This window comes from Misgurnus anguillicaudatus, unplaced genomic scaffold (assembly GCF_027580225.2).
Source record: "Misgurnus anguillicaudatus unplaced genomic scaffold, ASM2758022v2 HiC_scaffold_28, whole genome shotgun sequence".
Taxonomy (NCBI): Eukaryota; Metazoa; Chordata; class Actinopteri; order Cypriniformes; family Cobitidae; genus Misgurnus; species Misgurnus anguillicaudatus.
This window is the reverse complement of record NW_027395278.1, coordinates 6,088,215-6,107,142: the sequence shown is the minus strand read 5'-3', so window position 1 is coordinate 6,107,142 and position 18,928 is coordinate 6,088,215. Positions and strand designations below refer to the sequence as shown.

At 36.4% G+C, this 18,928-nt stretch overlaps 2 protein-coding genes across 2 annotated transcripts in view; one reads left to right on the top strand and one right to left on the bottom strand.

Moving 5' to 3' along the window:
- The window catches only part of LOC129417173 (mitochondrial amidoxime-reducing component 1), a 30,874-nt gene that overhangs the window by 2,319 nt on the left and 9,627 nt on the right, over positions 1 to 18,928 (bottom strand). The window lies entirely within an intron of this gene.
- LOC129417168 (HHIP-like protein 2) lies at positions 862 to 10,703 on the top strand. The gene is made up of 9 exons (XM_055171665.2): positions 862 to 2,125; positions 3,141 to 3,790; positions 4,291 to 4,434; positions 4,525 to 4,856; positions 7,961 to 8,087; positions 8,274 to 8,419; positions 8,550 to 8,631; positions 9,646 to 9,728; positions 9,950 to 10,703. Exons 1-9 carry the CDS (start codon positions 1,799 to 1,801, stop codon positions 10,465 to 10,467), a joined length of 2,409 nt encoding a protein of 802 aa, XP_055027640.2. The 5' UTR covers positions 862 to 1,798; the 3' UTR covers positions 10,468 to 10,703.

The following is an 18,928-nucleotide window of genomic DNA, read 5'->3' as shown; positions in this document are numbered from 1 at the left end:
CTGCCACAGAGAGCATTTCTTATAAAAATTGGCAAAAAACAGCCACAGATGCAAAACAAAGATGTAAAATACTCACACAGGTGTGCGCACACACACACACACACACACGCGCGCGCAAAAACACACAAAAACACAGACTCACACACAAAGACACAGTAAAACTTTCACACACACAAAGACACAGACACAGACACACACACTTACATTCAATCAAATTTCTGTGGCATTTTGTAAAAACAGACATTTCAAAAAATGCTTAAAAAAATACAAAAAATTATACTATTTGAAATAATATTTATTTTTAATGTCCTTTCTAATGTTTAATAAACATAAATTCACAAAATTTATAAATAAAGTGGTGATGTTGAGCAGTTGGCCACATTCAGTGAAATGAATGGGTCTCTATGGGCCTCTGCTGGTTGAAGTGATTTATTTCCTAAACTGTAACCCAAAAAAAAATTTTTTCTACACACAAAATGGCTGAATTCAGCACATAACATCTAGATCAATATCTAAAAACTATTTAAATCAAATTTAGATAATAATTTATGTGAATTTTTCATAAAAATTTGATATTTTTCAGGCAAGCTTATGGTCTAGTTGAGGAATTGAGTGGTAAACGGGTTTAAAAGTACTTCATATCTCCCAAAACACAGCATTAATGTATAGATGGAAAGTAAATGAAAAAAATTATATATTATTTGTATCATTAAAAATGTATATATTTTTTGTAATCACTCTTTTAATCTCTGGAGTCATTTTTACCCCCAAGGGACTAACGTATACAGGAAACAGGGTCTTATGAGGGTTAAAGAGACCAAGAAACAATTATATATGATCACTGTAACATTGCAAAAACAACTAATCTAATTCTGGCATGGTGGCCTAAGACTTTTGCACAGTACTGTATCTTATTACTAGACGATTGATTGATTAATTAATTATTGATAATTAAAATGCGAATTATCATGAAATGTTATACACTAGTCAGTATTTAACTCATTATTGTGCTTCTGTTTGTGTACACTAGGTGGCATAAGTTGTTCGTTTTGTTTCCAATGAGAGTGTTGGCACAGAAATGAATTTGCAAAGTTTGTATGACAGACAGTATGTCACAATCTGACAAATCAACGGCTATAATTTTTATTTATAAACGGGAGAAAATTATAGGCCTTGATATTAATCCTATAATTACAGCTATATTACATAAAAACACAGAAGAAAGCCTTATTAGCATTTAAAAGGTATGTGTGTTTTTCAAGTTATAGTGGCTTTATTATATTTATTTGGTTTTCTTTCTTTGAACAGAATGTATTGACTGATTTTCGAGCGTAATTTAATATGTGTCCACTAATTTTTCAATAATTAATTTGTTACAATGCTATAATGAAGTTGTTAGATATAGCCTACCCCCAAAAAATAATTTAAAAAAATTCTGTACAATTGCTATTTTCCATCAAAAATCTTTCTAAACGTTTTAAATCAAAACGTAGATCAGATCATATTTTCAGCATTATTATTACAACTTTTTTGTAGCAAATGAAAGCAATTAATTAAACTGTAGATTATTCACAACTACAAGTAGCCTAACTTTGCAAGAAACATAGGATCGTATTATGTACTGTATATTGCTGTGGATGTGGTTAAAACGCCTTTTAAATGCCAAATCCGCACATTAAAGAAAAACTGAAGCAAGCGAAAGCGCACGTGCGGTATAGGGTTGCTTTACGCAGACATACACACCGCACGGTGCACGCTCAAAAGCAAATACACTCCCTCCTGCAGGGCACATGGGAAAATGCTGAGACATTCAATAAGTCATCATCGTGCAAAGGGTCCCGATGGTCTTTTCTTGACCATAAGGACCAAATGGATGCGCGGACTTTTTATATCCATTCTCTTAAATTGCTTTAGACAAACATTGGCGCATCCTCAGTGTTTGGACTTCCAGCCACCTTTCAAACCCCTTTACCACCTTGAGTTTTGTAGGCATTATGAGAATTTTGGTTGTTGTGATCAAAAAGCGGACAATCGTATTGCGATGAGATACTGGGATATAATGGACCTGATTGGTGATGAGGCATATGAGGTGTGCGGTGATTTGGTAAAAGATATCATGTGCCAGGTATGTCTGATCCTTTATTAACACATTACATTTATTGTGCTTTTACTTAACAACATTAATATGTTTGACATTTATATAAAAATGTAACTTTTTATTAACAGTACATTATATAGTCATTATTACTAATCATAATATTTCTGTAACAATTAAATAGACTTGATATTTAATTCCTCCTTTTGTGCTTTTAAAAATTGTTTCTTTAATATCTAGTTATTTGCTCCAATTGTTCTGTAATATATTGAATGTGTGTTGTTTATTTATTTATTTTTAAATGTCACTATAAATAAAACTTCTTTACTAAAAAAATACTTTATGTAGAAAGGAAGCAGCATTGTATAATGTAAAATTTTATATTACATACACTATATATGTTTTGAATTAATGTTAAAGACACTTTTTACTTTATGCAGTCGGTTTAGTAACATTGTGATAAGACATATTCAAAAGAGCCTAACTAGAGTAAACTACAACGCTTCGTTGCTGTTTAATATGTCAAGCATTACTATTACTTTTACTCATGCTATTAAAAATTAAACAAAGTCCAAACTATCAGACTTAAAATTTTCAGACAAAACAGGCAATAAAATACCATAAATCTTTTACTGGACATTTTTATAGGAACCCATAGAGATTCTTTTGACTCTGGGCACTTAAATCAGTATGCAAGAAACTCCCAGCCTGTCAAAAAGTAGTCCCTAGCCATCAATGGGGCGGTACTTTTTCAAAAATTGTACCTAAACATTTCATATTAGTACATATTGCTACCAAAGAGTGCATATTAGAATCTTAAAAGTACATTATGGTAAAAAAATATGTATACATATCTTTAACAAAATGGTACTTATTTGTACCTTTTCAAAGGGTACTGCTGCAGTGACACGGGACCAATTCTAAAAAAAAAATTTCTAACAGTGTAGCATCTTGGTACATTTTTTGCAAGCAAGCACCCCTCATATTTTCTTCGTAAAATATAAGCATCGATTTCATTGTATGATTATTTGTATTGCACGAACAGGAGTGTTCCCCTTATGCTGCTCACTTGTTTGATGCTGAGGATCCTTACACTCCTGTGCGTCACATACCAGGACTGTGCCCTACCTACTGTTCAGAATTCCACAGTAAGTGTGACTTTGTGGTCAAGTACTTAACCAACAGTCGAACCCTACTGGAGACGTGCGAGAAAGATGGCTCACATTTCTGTACCATCATCAATCTCCCCGATCAGGACTACTGCTACCCCAATGTCCTGAAAAACAACGAACTGTACAGCAATCTAGGCAATGTGGAGGACCTTAAGGGATGCCTGCAACTGTGCTTGATGGAGGTGGCCAATGGGCTGAGGAACCCTGTTCTTATGCTCCACAGCGGTGATGACACTCACCGTATGTTTGTGGCGGAGCAGGTAGGATTTGTGTGGGTATATCTGAGAGATGGAAGTCGAGTTGAGAAACCCTTCTTGGATATCAGTGGAGAGGTGCTGACCACGCCGTGGCTGGGTGATGAACGAGGTTTTCTTGGTCTAGCCTTCCATCCAAAGTACAGAGACAATGGACGCTTCTTCATCTACTACTCCATTCTGGTCAACGGCATACTTGAGAAAGTTCGCATCAGCGAGATGAAGGTCTCAGCTTATGACATGAACATGGCAGACCCCTACTCAGAGAGGTAAGCTTCCATCCATCTTGTTAAACTTTGGTAATCTTTTACCCATTATATAACTAACTGGTTCAAAGTTAGAATGATATAAGGGTGGCCAGTGACTTCTTTTTTGAGGGAGCTCGATGCGAAGTTCGTCACAACATGTATGTAGTCCGTCATGTGTGTGATCCGTTATTTCAAAATGTTTGTTCTGCGCATCGAGTGATCCTATGTGCAACACGAGTCTTGTCAAAATAAGTGCCTGCTGCAGATGCGCCTAAAGGGTTTATGATCAAAGAGACACTCGTGTTTGCCAGATACTCGCATAATCTCATGCGTAATCAAAGTTTACTGTTAAGGGAGTTTTAAGGGAATTTGCGCCCCTCGGATGAGCAATTATGAGCCGCTACTGAGGGTGACCAATATCAGAATTTTCATTTTTGGGAGAACAATTCTAAAATTGACATCAAGCTACTACACATCTATCACCAATGGTATTAAATGTTATTCAAACTTTTATTCTTTAGAGTTCTTCTTGAGATTGAGGAGCCTGCAGCAAATCATAACGGTGGACAGCTTTTGTTTGGCTTAGATGGGTACCTGTACATATTCACAGGGGATGGCGGAAAATCAGGGGACCCTTTTGGAAAGTTTGGAAATTCCCAAAACAGGTATGCATGGTTCTCAAAGTGCTCAAGTTTTTCCACCTTATTCCCAGACCCTTTTATTAAAGCTTTACCGACCATGCAAATATGTTTCAGATCAGCCTTGTTGGGAAAAGTGCTTCGCATTGATGTGGATGTTAGCAGTAAAGATGAGAAGCCATATAAGATCCCTCCAGACAACCCCTTTATCATGGAACCTGATGCCAAGCCTGAGGTCTATGCTTACGGGGTGAGGAACATGTGGCGGTGCTCAGTGGATCGAGGGGATCCAGTGACCCAGTATGGCAGGGGGAGAATATTCTGTGGCGATGTGGGCCAGAATCGATATGAGGAGATTGACATCATCGTGAAGGGAGGAAACTATGGATGGAGGGCCAAAGAAGGCTTTGAATGTTTTGATGCAAAATTGTGCCAGAACTCCTCTCTAGGTGAGCTATATTATAAAAAAACAAGACATTCATGCAAAGTCATGCACATATGGGTCAGAAAGAAAAACTGGCCAACAGAGTGTTCCTAATGCTGGGCAACTGCAACGGGTCGGGTACCCGCGGATACCAGCATAAAAGTGTCTCAAATGGGGGATTGTGACATTCCTTAAATTCACTGGCGGATAATTAACTCCGTGCGGGCGGGTAGTAGCGCAAATGAAAATATGTGCAAAATTTGTATGTCTAAGGCAGTGGTTCTCAACTCCAGTCCTCGGGCCCCCCCTACCAGAAAATTTTAGATGTCTCCTTATATGAAACACCTGAATCCACTCATCAGGCTCCTGGCAGAATGTTTGAAACGTTTCCTTAATTAACACATTAACAAGCTGATGAACTGAATCAGGTGTTTTATATATGGAGACATCTAAAATGTTCTGGGAGTTGAGAACCACTGGTCTAAGGGATGTGCACACCAAAACCTTTAAACGTGGCTGTTTTTTTCAGCCGAGCGCTTTTTAGCTGTGATACTTGAGCTGTGAGCCGGTTGGTTGTTGTGATACTTGTCCCGCCCCTTCTCCACTGTGATTGGACAGCCGTGTGAGAACTGACATTGACGAGCAAAGCATTTTACCCAAACTTGAATCTCTTTCTACTCTCGACGCTCAGCACCGAGCGTGGAAAAACCGCCGAACGCCTGCTTATTTGAAAAACGCAGAGTTTCCATTGGAATCAATTGAAAACATGCCCCGGCCACGGGCGTAAAAGCTTTGGTCTGCACGCCCTAATTACCATTACACACGCAACATATGACATTTGACCCATCACGTCACCACCGGGACAGTGTGCGACCTTTGTTGATTCTTTTCGTAGCCTAGTTGTGGAGCGAGCTTTGCAGGAGTTGCATAAAGTTTTGCTGTTGATAGCTGGAAGCTGAACGTCTTCTCTTAGAAAGCATTTCAAGACGAGACTTAGGTGCACAGCAGGGGTAGTGTACCTAGGTTGTTTTTTTCTTCGTCTTTTTTAATGAATGGGTCTATTTGTGCATAGTTATCAGGTTCCATTTGTGCAGATGGTAGGCTACTTAAATGGCGCAAAACAAAGCACACTTTAGCCTGTTTCATTAGCCTATTCATGGTGATATTGAGAGAGGTACAAGATAAAAAATAAAGCACTTTAATTGGAATGATTTTAGTGTGTGTGATTTATGCGTGTGCAGGTATGGGTCGGGTAACGGGCCAAATATTAACGGGTCCGGGCGGGTGTGGATTTAATTTTGATATTATCACGGGTGACGGCCCTTCTGACAATCCTAGCTATGTCCCGATTATTTTGATGATTCTACAGATTATCTTATTAGATTTTCCCTTGATATGATGTGTGTTAAAGGGATACTTCACCGATTAAGCATTCAGCTTTGTATCTGTAGAAACCCGGCAGTATTACTGAATGACCATGTTTCCCTCCCTCATTTCCCCCTGAGAGGAGAGATATCTGCATTTTGGTTCTGCAAAAAAGTCCTCCGATGATGTAATATGACGATTTTTGCATCATCGGAGGACTTTTTTGCAGAACCAAAATGCAGATATCTCTCCTCTCAGGGGGAAATGATGGAGGGAAACATGGTCATTCAGTAATACTGCCGGGTTTCTACAGATACAAAGCTGAATGCTAAATCGGTGAAGTATCCCTTTAAGAGTGTCCGAACCTGATCGGAAGAACGTCGGAGCCGCCCTGATCGCGAACATGTTTAATATTCACAATCAGAAATCATGATGTGTGGAGGGAACCCCGAGGACAAACGCGCGCACGCTCTTGAGATTATCACGTGAAACGAAACAATATCCAATACGAAAACAAGATGATGGAAGACGGAAGCAGTCATGGTGCAGCACAAAGTAAAGTTGATGCAAAGTGAACTTGTACAGACCATGTTCCCGCTGTGTCCATGACCTCATGCAAAACCCTTTTCTTTTATCCCTTGAATTTTCTGTGAAAATCATTCCAAACACTATCATTGAATTTTCTTCCTGCATATTGTCTGCAATGCTTATTCTGAAGTCTCGCAAGATTTTGATTCTGTGTTCACAGTCGAGACTCTTGTTGAAAATCTGTTCGTATGTGGTGTGCTGTTTTTCACACATCATGGCACACACACTATAGGGGCAAAACGGTTAAATCTAGGATTTTTTATCCTCATGTTTGTGGTCTATCCACTGATCTATATAAATGACTGGATTGTGCATAGAACGCTTAATGTAACAGCGTGAGGTGAAGCCAGCGCAGAGTTCAAGCCGCCATCTTGGTATACCCAACCGGCAGAGAGCGTCATTGACTTCCATTCAAAATCATGTTTTAAATTTTTAAATTTGTGTTGTAATAATGTACAGGGTAACTTCAGACATAAAAACGAAGACTAGTAAAGTGATGTTTTATCATTAAAATCTGATCACGTCCATTGATATATAGAATGTTTGGGTATACCAACCTGGTGGCGCGGTGGCTTCACAGTTGTGACGTCATGCGCAATCCAGTCATTTATATAGATCAGTGGGTCTATCCCATTTTGAAAATCTTATAAGATGTAAAAATCTTTTGGTCTGTACCCAGCATAAGATTGTATTGCTATTGGTCCTTCATGCTGATTTGTCACTGGGCTTATTCGTGCATGCATTATATACTATGACTTCTAAAGCAGGTAAGGTAAGGTAAGGTTTACTGTCCCAACTGGGGAAATTTGTCTTGGGCCATCACCCATGCTGCAGTCCTACAAAACAATAACAATAGAATAACATCAAATAAATTAATTAATTAATTAATACAATTAATACACTAATATATAAAATTACATGCTTTATAGACACCGAAATAAATATTTTTTTAATCTATTTAATTTGCAGAGAGGAACTCTAAACCTCCTCCCAGAAGGCAACAACTCGTACTCTGTATACAAAACATGGGACGAATCACGGACAATCTTATTAGCTTGTCTTATTAGCCTGTTCATACTGTACATAGTCTGCAGTGGTGCCTGTTCATTTCAATAACCCTTTTGTAATGACACAAAACCTGTTTTAGCTAACAAACATTATTTTTTGTTTTCATAGATGACGTTCTCCCAATATTTGCTTATGGACATCATGTTGGAAAATCAGTAACTGGAGGTTATGTGTACAGAGGATGCGAGTCACCTAATCTCAATGGTCTTTACATTTTTGGAGATTTTATGAGTGGGTAAGGTAACAACTTATGAAAAATAACCTAATTGAACTTTAATGCATTAACAAACTCATATAATCTAATTAAGAATTGAATGCAGTTGTTTAACTATAAAGTTAAAGCACTGAAAGGTTTTCTGAAAATAAGCGTGACAACTGGTAGTACCAGTTAATGTTATTTTTTCTTTGTTTGTTTGTTTAGACGATTAATGGCTCTAGAAGAGGAAAAAGAAGCTGGGAGTTGGAAGGAAAAGAATGTGTGTATGGGTGACACTAAAACCTGCTCTTTTCCTGGCCTTATAAATCACCACCATAAGTTCATCATCTCGTTTGCTGAAGATGAATCAGGTAACAATCCTACCTGATTATATTTGACATGAATTTTACGCATATCCCCATAACATTTCCATGGCTTCAAGTATTTATAATATTTTTTCCTTTATATTCCTTTTTCCCCATCACTACATCTTCCATGAAGGAGAGCTTTATTTTCTGGCAACCTCCTACCCAAGTTCAACGTCTCCCTTTGGCACTGTCTATAAGTTTGTGGATCCATCCAGGTAATTTAATTAGTAGAAAATGCTTAGCAAACAGTAACCTTTGGATCAAACCACATACATTTTGGCAGGTCTGCATCTGAATTTGAATGAAGTGTCTACTCGAACAGATTAATCAAGCTAATTAATTCCTCCTCTAGCCAATAAAAGCACCCCACCCAGAATCCTTAGATAGAAGTAGGTCAATATTTGTAGGCACATGCACCATATTTCATAGACAGTATCAAACATAAATACATTTGCAAACATTCAATATAACTTGACTATTTATTCTACAAGATATATGGTTTAATGCACAATGCACTGTATGAAAATGTAAATAATGATACATGTTATACATGCTATTTTTTATTTATTTTTTTAAATAAATTATCTGATGGAGATAAAGAGTAAAGTTAACCTCGTAGATTTCTTTACTACAGTATAAACGGTTTCATCGGACGCACGTGATACACGTCTGGATACGAACTTTACTTCCGGTTTCGTTTTTTTAATGGTCTGACTAGTTGCTAAACTGACCTCTTGAACAAATGCCTCGTCGAAAATAACAAATATTTTGGTTTCTTAGGTAATCTTTGTGTTGTTTTTTTTTTGCTTGTTATATAAATAAACTACGTTTAAAGTACTTTGTTGTTATTTATTATTAGCGGAGTTTACCGAAAGTTACGTGCGGACCACGACAACCGCTTGTTTATGTTGTTACTGCTGATCTAGGATTAGTCTGATCTAATCCTTACATTTCCAGGTCTCTGTAAAAAGTGAAACTTGGATCTAACTTTTTCTAAATTACTTTAATTGGTAACATTTGAAAAATGTAGTTTTATCAACTTATATTTTTATTACTTAAATTAAGAAAATTCTCAAATTTTGGTATTACTAATTGAAGTTTTTACAGTGAGTTTGATTCCCTGTATTTACATTTATGTCACAATAATTGTAATTCAATTGCCAATATTTGACTTCTTTTTTAAGTTAAATCAAGAACTGTATTACCCCATCTTTTTGTCTTATTTGCAGGAGAGCACCTCCAGGAAAATGCAAATATAAGCCACTTCCTGTGAAGGTCAGGGGAAAGAAAGTGCCATTTACACCCAGAGAATGTAAGAATTTTTACATCATCCTTTTTTAATATGTACTTTTTAAACTTTGTATTTCATGAAACTTGCATGGTGGCACATTTACTACTCAAAAATGTAAGAATAAAAAGTAAAAAAGCTCAGCTCTTTTTAACTCGGATTAAAAAAATGTATTTACAATAGTGATGTCTCTAACAGTATTGCCCGAAGGCTACAACTAATTTAAACATGTTGGCTTTTTTCAGTAACTGTACTTGGCATAAATGAAACTCCTACAAGACCACCACTGGAAAACATTACATTCACCACTAAACCACCAAGCACGCAGTCTACAAGAACCAAACCCACCACATCTGCACCAGAGATAAAACACTTGGGTCAAACCACTACAGCAAAATTACACGAAAAGTCAAAGACGACAACTCGGCCAAAAGAGAAGCAAAACAATGCACGCAGCACACCTGTAAAGAAAGTTGCTCCTCACAGTAGAAAGAAGACCAAGAAGGAAAGAAAAGACAAACTATCCCGCAAAACATCTGTAAAAGGATCTCAGACAAGACAGAAAACGACACCACTCAAACCAACAAAACCAAAAAAGGAGATAAAACCAACCATTTGGTTACAAAAGGCTGGAAAAGAAATAAAGAAACCAAAGAGCAAACCTAAGGTGAACAACAAACCTAAGATAACGGTTTCTAGAAAGGATCAAGACAAAAAGACAACAAAGAACTCGCATACAAAAAAGAAAAAACTGCCTGAATAATCCTTATGTCTGATGTATTATAAGATGGTAAATATAGTGAAGCTTTGAAAATTTAAACATATCTGTTTTCAAAAAATGTATCGAAGAAATTACAGGTCTGAGGTCAGACAGATGTGCGAGGTGTCAGACCAAACAGAAAATAGAAACAATCTTGTGCCACTTTTCAATTTTATTTAGCATACGGAACAGCATTCTTTAAATGTTCATGCTATTTTGGGGTGTGGTTAAGTAATTAGTAGATCAAAATAAAAAATTAAAAAGGAAACTTTCTAAATAAAACAGCAAAATATGCTTTTGAAAGTCTTTCTTGCACATAATTCTTTGAAACTGAAATACTTCGCATCGTAAAATGTGCAAATTTTATGACATACCGAAGTTGAAAATGCACATTAAAACCTGAAATAACTTGGTGTAAATGCTTTGGTATAGGAAATCTATATAAAAGTATATACAGTATTCATGAAAAGTTTTTGTTGGTCAATAAAGTGTTTGGGTTTGTTGAGAGTAAAGTTATTTTTAGTGCAGATCCATCTAACTAAGTATAACTTACAGTACCACTGGTTACCTTGGACTTTGATGCTCAAACACAAAAACAGCATTGGACTTAAGGGAAGGCGCTAAAGGTAAATAAAAAACGTTCCCTTTCAAAAGTAATCCCTTGCTAATATATATAAACATGTAAAGGCATTTTCCCTTTTTAAAGATCAGGAATAGTTGCACCTCTTCAAGAAATGGGGCACGGGGAACAGATATTCATAAAATGTTGTCTACTACCACCTTGAATCTGTTAACGCTAGCATATCTATGCAATATGTTAGTACCTCTAAGCAGAACAAAAAAAATATTACAGAAGGTTGTATTATCATCAGTCAGAGGTCATCTGCCATCTATTTACATTAGGAACTGCCACAGCAAAGCCCAATCTATCAGTCAGCCCTTAAACACGCCCCTCTGCAAGCTTATCTGTACTTTGTCAAGACTGACACTACATCAAACCAAACGCTTTGCACACACCTTAAGTACATGTGCACCTTACATATTTTAATATATAAATATTACCTCTTTGTAATGCAAACACTGTATTTGCCTATAGAATCTCTTTTGCACTATTTGTATGATATTAATAAGTCATTAATCCTAAAATTGTACATTTGTATATACTGTGAGGCACGATATGTCCTCGCCTATCGAGCTTTACTGTATCCTGTAATTAACACGAAGGTTATGGACATACCATGACGACCGTTCTCAAGGCATGCTGTAACTAGATTTTTTGCTGTTCGCGACACACACAGAAAAAAACACTAGGCCTTAAGGTGCCTAAAGGTGAAGATTACACTGGAAGACATCACTGAGGTATTCGCTTACATTTCAAATCCTGTGCAAGGGATCTTTGTAGTTTGACAGGGGCCCCCAGATTGGAAAGAGAGTCAAGAGCACGTACTGAGCAATTCAGTGCCTGAAGCATGTATGAAAATATTTTCCTGAATGGTTCTGTACTAGATTCCCTGTTTAGGGTTTTAGTACAATCATATATAGTCAACAGTTAACAAGTTAAAACGTGTCCGAGTTAGCAGAGTTTGTCTAGTAATTTTTATGTCATTCTTATAAAAGGTAAATCAAATATACTGCACATGGTCTAAGTTGTTTGTTGTACATTTGCTGTGTGATAAGTAGAACTTTTCAATTACTAGATTGTAACCTTACACTCCGCTTATGTCAGAGATGTCAACATTGACTGCCAATTCAATAACCCTGTAGCAACTAAGGGCAATGAAGTACAAATAAGTACCTTTGTCACAGGCAAAATGGTAAGTGAGAGGATGTAACAACTTCCATGTCTGGCTCAGTCTAGGGGGCAGATTCTCATAGCACTGTCCAATGGGCTGCTTGACAAATTAAAGCAGTGGTTCTCAAACTTTTTCAGCGTGCGGCCCCCCTTGTGTACGCATTCCTTCGCGGCCCCCCAAAGAAATTTTTTTGACAAAAAACTGTTCTAAAACATATTGAATGATACAAAGTAGTGCTGTTGGTTAGTAGCCTTATTTTTTTTTAGGTTTAATTCCACAGAATTCATGATAAATTAATTTATTTTATAAAATGTCATAAAGCTGGGGCCCCCCTGGCACCATCTCGCGGCCCCCAGTTTGAGAACCACTGAATTAAAGAACTTGCACGACATTCTCCTGCTCTAACATGGTTCAAACTTTGTCCAAATCACTACTCCTTGGAATTATAAGTTTCTATTTGCATCCTGAGTTTTGACTCTTTGAGCTTAAATGTTTCAAAATTTCATATAGCAAATATTATATTGGGAAAAAGAATTTTTGTATATCAATGTTTTGTCTTTGTACATCAAAATGACAGAGACCCTAAATGTATTCTAAATGAACAATATCAAAATTTTCTTACATTTGTAAATAGAGATTTTTGGAATACAGGTGTAATGCAGACAGAACCTTTTCATTCTAAAACATCATTTTCTGCCTAGAATGTTAAGCTCGCAAAATGTCAAATGAATCAATTATTTTCAAGAAATGCAGTTTGCATGCAATTTCATTTTAAAACATCAAATTAGTATTAGTTTGTGACTTTTAATGGTTAATACTGTAAAACTGAAGACATTTTAAGACTAAAAACTGCAAAAAAGATGTTTCACAAAGTTTAATAAATTCAAGAACACAGGATGGATCAAGGTTAAAGTATAATCTCCTTGTATGACAATTACATGACTAAAACAAGCAAATGTACCACAAAACCTAAATCTTATCTTAATGTAAGTAATTAGGAAGCTAGTGTTGCTGGCTAGTGTGATCTCTAACTACGAAAATAAACTCCTCAGCAAAACCGAAAACAAAAAATAACTGAAATTGCCTGGAATTCAGACTGCTGTATTTGAGAAAATCTTTAATAAAATAGTCCATTTTAGTCAATAGTCTTTTAAACATTGCATTGCGTAGCATTCAAATGTGGACAAAGTACATAACTTCATTATTTGAGTAAAAGAACAGATCCGCCAGCTCAAATATTGGAAATTATACAAGTTGTAAAGACAGATTTTTACTTGAGTAAATACATTTTGGTCCAAAAATAACAAAAATTACAACTTTATTCAGCACTTTCTTCTCTTCCGCCTCTGTGGTGAAGCGCATGCACGAGACTAAAGTCATGTGACTCCAGTGACGTGGCTGACTTGTTATCTGGTGCGGCCCAACTGTTTTATTGTTTGTTTGGGTCATTCTACAAAAAAAGTTGGAAATGCTTGTCCCTTGCTTTTGCAGACCCCTTAATCATTTAATTTGACCCAATAATCCCATAATGATATTTATTTAATAAATATAGACTGTCCTTAAAATGATGAGTTTCTTTTTCTTTTTTCCCCTTTTTTAAAACTTTTTTTAAATGTCTGGTCCTGAAAATTGCCCTGTCCCTTTGATCATACATGGAAGTTGAACTGTGTACTTATTATTTAAAACCATGTTTTTATAAAACAAATCTAATTTACATGTACCTTTAACCCTGTATGAATTTACTACAACACTGAAATGGTAAAAATACACTATTAATATGAATAATATCAAATAAATATTTGTCCCCCAAATTTGTGTCATTGGTGTTATCCTCCCAAAGCACTTTTATTTTGAAACAATGCATCAGCATCAAGTTTTTCATGGGTCAAGAGGTCAGTGAAAGAAGTGCAGTGGAGGAAGACAAAAGGTAGAATGACCCGTTTATTTGTTTTGTGCGCCCGGTCTTTGTTTACAGTGTGAGGGAGAGGCACGCTGTAAGTTTGAAAAAAATCAAACTTCGCAAACATGTCACGTCATCCCAGTCAATGCAGTCACTTTCAATAAGTTTGAATTTGTTAACATTAGTTAATGTATTAACTTGAATGAACAATGTGCAGTATAGTTTTCAGCATTTATTTGTCTTTATTAGTTAATGTAAGTTTTGATTCTAAAAATGTACTAGTATTTGATTACTCTCGCGTTGTATGTGATAATTAAAGGTGGGGTGCATGATTTTTGTAAAACACTTTGTAAAAGGGAGTCCCAGAGACAGAGCGCAGCGCGTCATAACCTGAAAACCACGCCTACCGGGGGGAAAGCAATCCAACCGTCTCCATTGACTTTGTATTGTGAGAGGACGCCTCTTTGTCATTTCTAGCTTATAACAAAAAACTGAATAATGCCTAAAAGCTGCTGTGTGACAATATGTACAGCTAACAAGCCAAAGAACCCAGAAATAAGTTTTTATAAGCTGTCGAGCCGTAAAACCCAGCCTTTAAGGAGAATAAAGTGGATCGCCGACTACGTTTCCCCCTATTGGACGTAGTTTTACTAATAGGAGTACTATGAAAAGTTGCCTGTTTCCATTTCTGTGTCTTTAAACGCTCGTTTTTTTTTAAGTCGACAGCTTATAAAAACGTATTTTTTTTTTTTTTTTGCTTGTTAGATGTACACCTTGTCACACAGCAGCTTTTATGTATTATTCTGTTTTTAAGTTTAATCTGTAAATAAGTTTTTATAAGCTGTCGACCCCAAAAAAACGAGCGTTTAAAGACACAAAAATGGATACAGGCAACTTTTCATAGTACTTCTATTAGTAGAACTGCGTCCACTAGGGGGAAACGTAGTCGGCAATCCACTTTATTCTCCTTAAAGACTTGGTTTTACGGCTCGACAGCTTATAAAAACTTATTTCTGGGTTCTTTGGCTTGTTAGCTGTACATATTGTCACACGGCAGCTTTTAGGCATTATTCAGTTTTCTGTTATAAGCCAGAAATGACAAGGACGCGGCCTCTCACAATACAAAGTCAAAGTAAACGGTTGGATTGCTTTCCCCCCCGGTGGGCGTGGTTTTCAAATTTGCATAACTGCGCTCTCTCTCTATGCCGAGTACCAAAACACACGTGTAGCCAATCAGCAGTAAGGGGCGTGTCTACTAGCAGACATTGTTACCTGGGTTACGTATGTGTGGGAAAGGTCTATTAAAAGAAGGTCCAGATTCCAGTGGGGTAGGCGTGTTTGTTTAGGTGATTTCAAATGTTAACATTGGCTTTCAGAGCTCATGCAACCTGCCTTTAAAGTAACTTATGTCTTGAAGCAACCTATACACTTAGGGTCATGACAGAAAATTACTAGTAATGTTTTACAAGTTGTGTTTGGAATGAAAATTACGGTAGCTGACATCCTGCGGAAATAATGCTAACAACAAAAACACAATAATGACCTATTTTGAAACCAAAAGGTGAAGTTTGCCGAAAGGTGACAAACACCCCACACCATGTACTTTAACGTTAAGCTTTCGCAATTTGGACCACAAATTTTTGAATTCTATAATTTAGTTTAGTCAAACAAAAAAAAAACATTCAAAATGAAATATTTAATCTTTTCAGTAAACTGAAACATGCTTCGTAAGTATGGCCGTGGGTGCGCACTGTGCAGAGTGGAGCCGTCTTTTAACATTTTATCAACTGATTAAAAAAATACTCAGAAACCATTAAACTTCACAATATATGACCCTACAAGAGATTACTAAGTGGCTGTCTATCACCTTTACAAATAACACGCTTCAGAGAACAAAAATCATCCACTGACTTTTAAAGCTGCTACGTATTAACAACTATCGACTTTCCATAGAACTGTAGTGGAGTAAAAAGTAAAATATTCAAAATGTAGTGAAGTTAAAATAAGTTTCCAGAAAAAAATAATACTCAAGTAAATGTACTTTGTTACTGTCCACCTCTTAGCATTAGCATTATTTAGTTTTATAAACTGCTGTCGGGTGACATGATAAAGAAAGCTGATCCTGATTAGTTCCCATGTGTGCATTCAAAGTGCTTATTGGGCTCAGTTAGAGTTTAACTTTGTTGATAGAACCATTTTGTTTTCTAAATAATGTACCTGGAAAAAACATCACATAGTGTAACTTAGGTGTCACAGAAAAAGAATATGTGAATAACTACATTTTGACAAAATAATATAATTTCAAGGAGACAAAATGCAAATTCAAATTTAATTTGTATATCACATTGACAATTTTGGTATATTAATCTACAAAGTTTTATTGTTATACAGTATAAGACTGTGTAACCAGGTTTGGGGTTATCCTATAGAAAACAACATGGAGAACACTCTTAAATGCTTTTTTTTGCCTTAAGCTGCGCTTAAACATACAGTAACTTTTAGCCCTATAGGTTTACAGACAGGGCGGATCTACACTGTCAAAGAAAAGTACAAAACTATACCTTTCTGTCACTGGGGTGGTACTAAAGGTTTCGTTTCTAACAGGTATACAAAATTAATATACATTAAGAGCTATAGTGTACCTTTAAAGGTACAGTTAAATGTTTTGTCCCTCTTACATTTAACTGGTACCTTATATGTCCTTACAATAGATACTTTAAGTAAGGGATAATGTAGAGGCAGCCGGTAGTTATTGGGAAATAAGCCCCGACAGTGTGATCAGGACCCGACGCGAAGCGGAGGGTCTTGTATCACACTGAAGGGGCTTATTTCCCAATAACTACCGGCTGCCTCTACATTATCCCGCTTATTACACGGCTACTTGCCACCTAAGAAAAAAAACTGGACATGAATATGAATTTGAAACATTTTATTGGCATATTAGTTTTAAATTAACATTTTTATCCTTCCGCGAAACTTTGCACAGATGCATAAAATGATCGTAATACCTTATTAAGATCCTCTGTTTCATACTTGTCTCCATTTTTTCTCTTTTAGCCAGTCTTTGAGAAGTTTTAATGCCCATTCTGTATTTTTTTGTGTGTTGGCTTCGTAGCTGTCATGCTCTATTTTGTCAAGTTCAGTCTCAGTAAGCTGTCTGTCTCTTGTCGTGGTTGTCGAGTGTTTGTCACAAGATGGCGCCAAACAGACAGTAATCTTTATTGATCTTTATTGGCGCGGAGCGATTTTACTCGTGCAAGTAGTCCGGCTATGCGTTATTATTTTGGAGCGGTTATTATTTGAAAAGAACGAACCTGCAAATGTCTCAACTGACCAATCAGAATCAAGCATTCCAGAGAGCCGTGTAATAAGGTATAATATTGTAGCCAAAAGGTATAGCATTTTAATGTGTTGTATTGTACAAAAGCAACCTTTGAGGGGAGCACACCAAAAAACGCTATTTTCAACCCAGCATTGGGTCAAAAAGGGAAGAGCCCAGCCTGCTAGTTTGTAATTTAACCCATGCTGGGTTGTTTCAACCCAAACTACCCAGCATTTTTAGAGTATACCACCCCAGTGACAAAAAAGGTCAAGTTTTTTATTTTCCCTGACAGTGTCCTCCATGACTTTAATCTTAAGCTTCAGAATATACATCCAGATTAAAATGGATGTTTGAGCATGAAAAGACTTTAACTGAAATACCAGTAATGCTTTTTCTAGTGCACAATTATAAATGTCCTAATTTAACTAAGGCTTACTTTTGGCTTAATCTAAGCCCTGTCTGTGAAACCAGGCCTAAGTGTGATAACCCATACAAAACATCCTACATAAGGACCTGTAAGTCACGCTTGTGCTCTTCATCCATTTAAATCTTTTCAACACAGAGCTTCAAAGAATGTAAAGAATAAAAAACTTTACACGAGACCTAATCGTATGATGTCTCTGTAATTACTTTTTCTGGATTTTTGTCTGTAATTATTTGCCATTTAGCAGATGCTTGTCATCGTGTCTTTTACACTGGTCTTAAACACTAATTACAGAGTCACAGCCAATGATGTGGACCATTTCCACAGTCCAAGAACAAACATTTAATTCTTAAAGATGTATTTTCTGGGCTACAAAATAGTGGTTCTAACTTCTATTGGACAAACTAAATGGTAAGTAATTGGATGCATGGCGTATTCCATTTACAAAAAAAAATACTTAGAGATATTACTCGAACTGTAAAATGATTGATTAGTGTCTGTATGGTCATTGTCTGTTGAAGTGCATGTACTGTTGGTGCCAAATTACGTTTTTAAAGGAACTTTGATTCAAACTTATCTACTTGGTTAATAGCCAACACCTAAAAATATTTGAATAAAATAATAATAATTCACGTAACAGAACACCATTCAAGAAAGAATAGGTAAGTGCTTCAAAAACTGATTAAAGCCAAAACATGATAAACGTTACCCTGCCAATCAAAATGGTGAGCTTTACAGTTGTCAACTTGGTGAGATATTTCATGTGGATGTGCTAGTGCATTAGGAAGAAAATGAACTTCCGTTGCGAGTGAAAACCATAGGAGGAGACCCATGTGGAATGTTTACTGAATGAGTGACAAACATGCTGACAAAAGCCATCTAACCAATGAGGTTTTGTTTGTCCTGAAGACACTTCATGGGAAAATGGACAGAATTAGCATTGTTTTTTATCTGTGGGCTCTTTGGTTCTGCGGCCATTAAAACTTTTTGGCTAAAATAAAATGTTAGTTCCGTAACTTAATTTG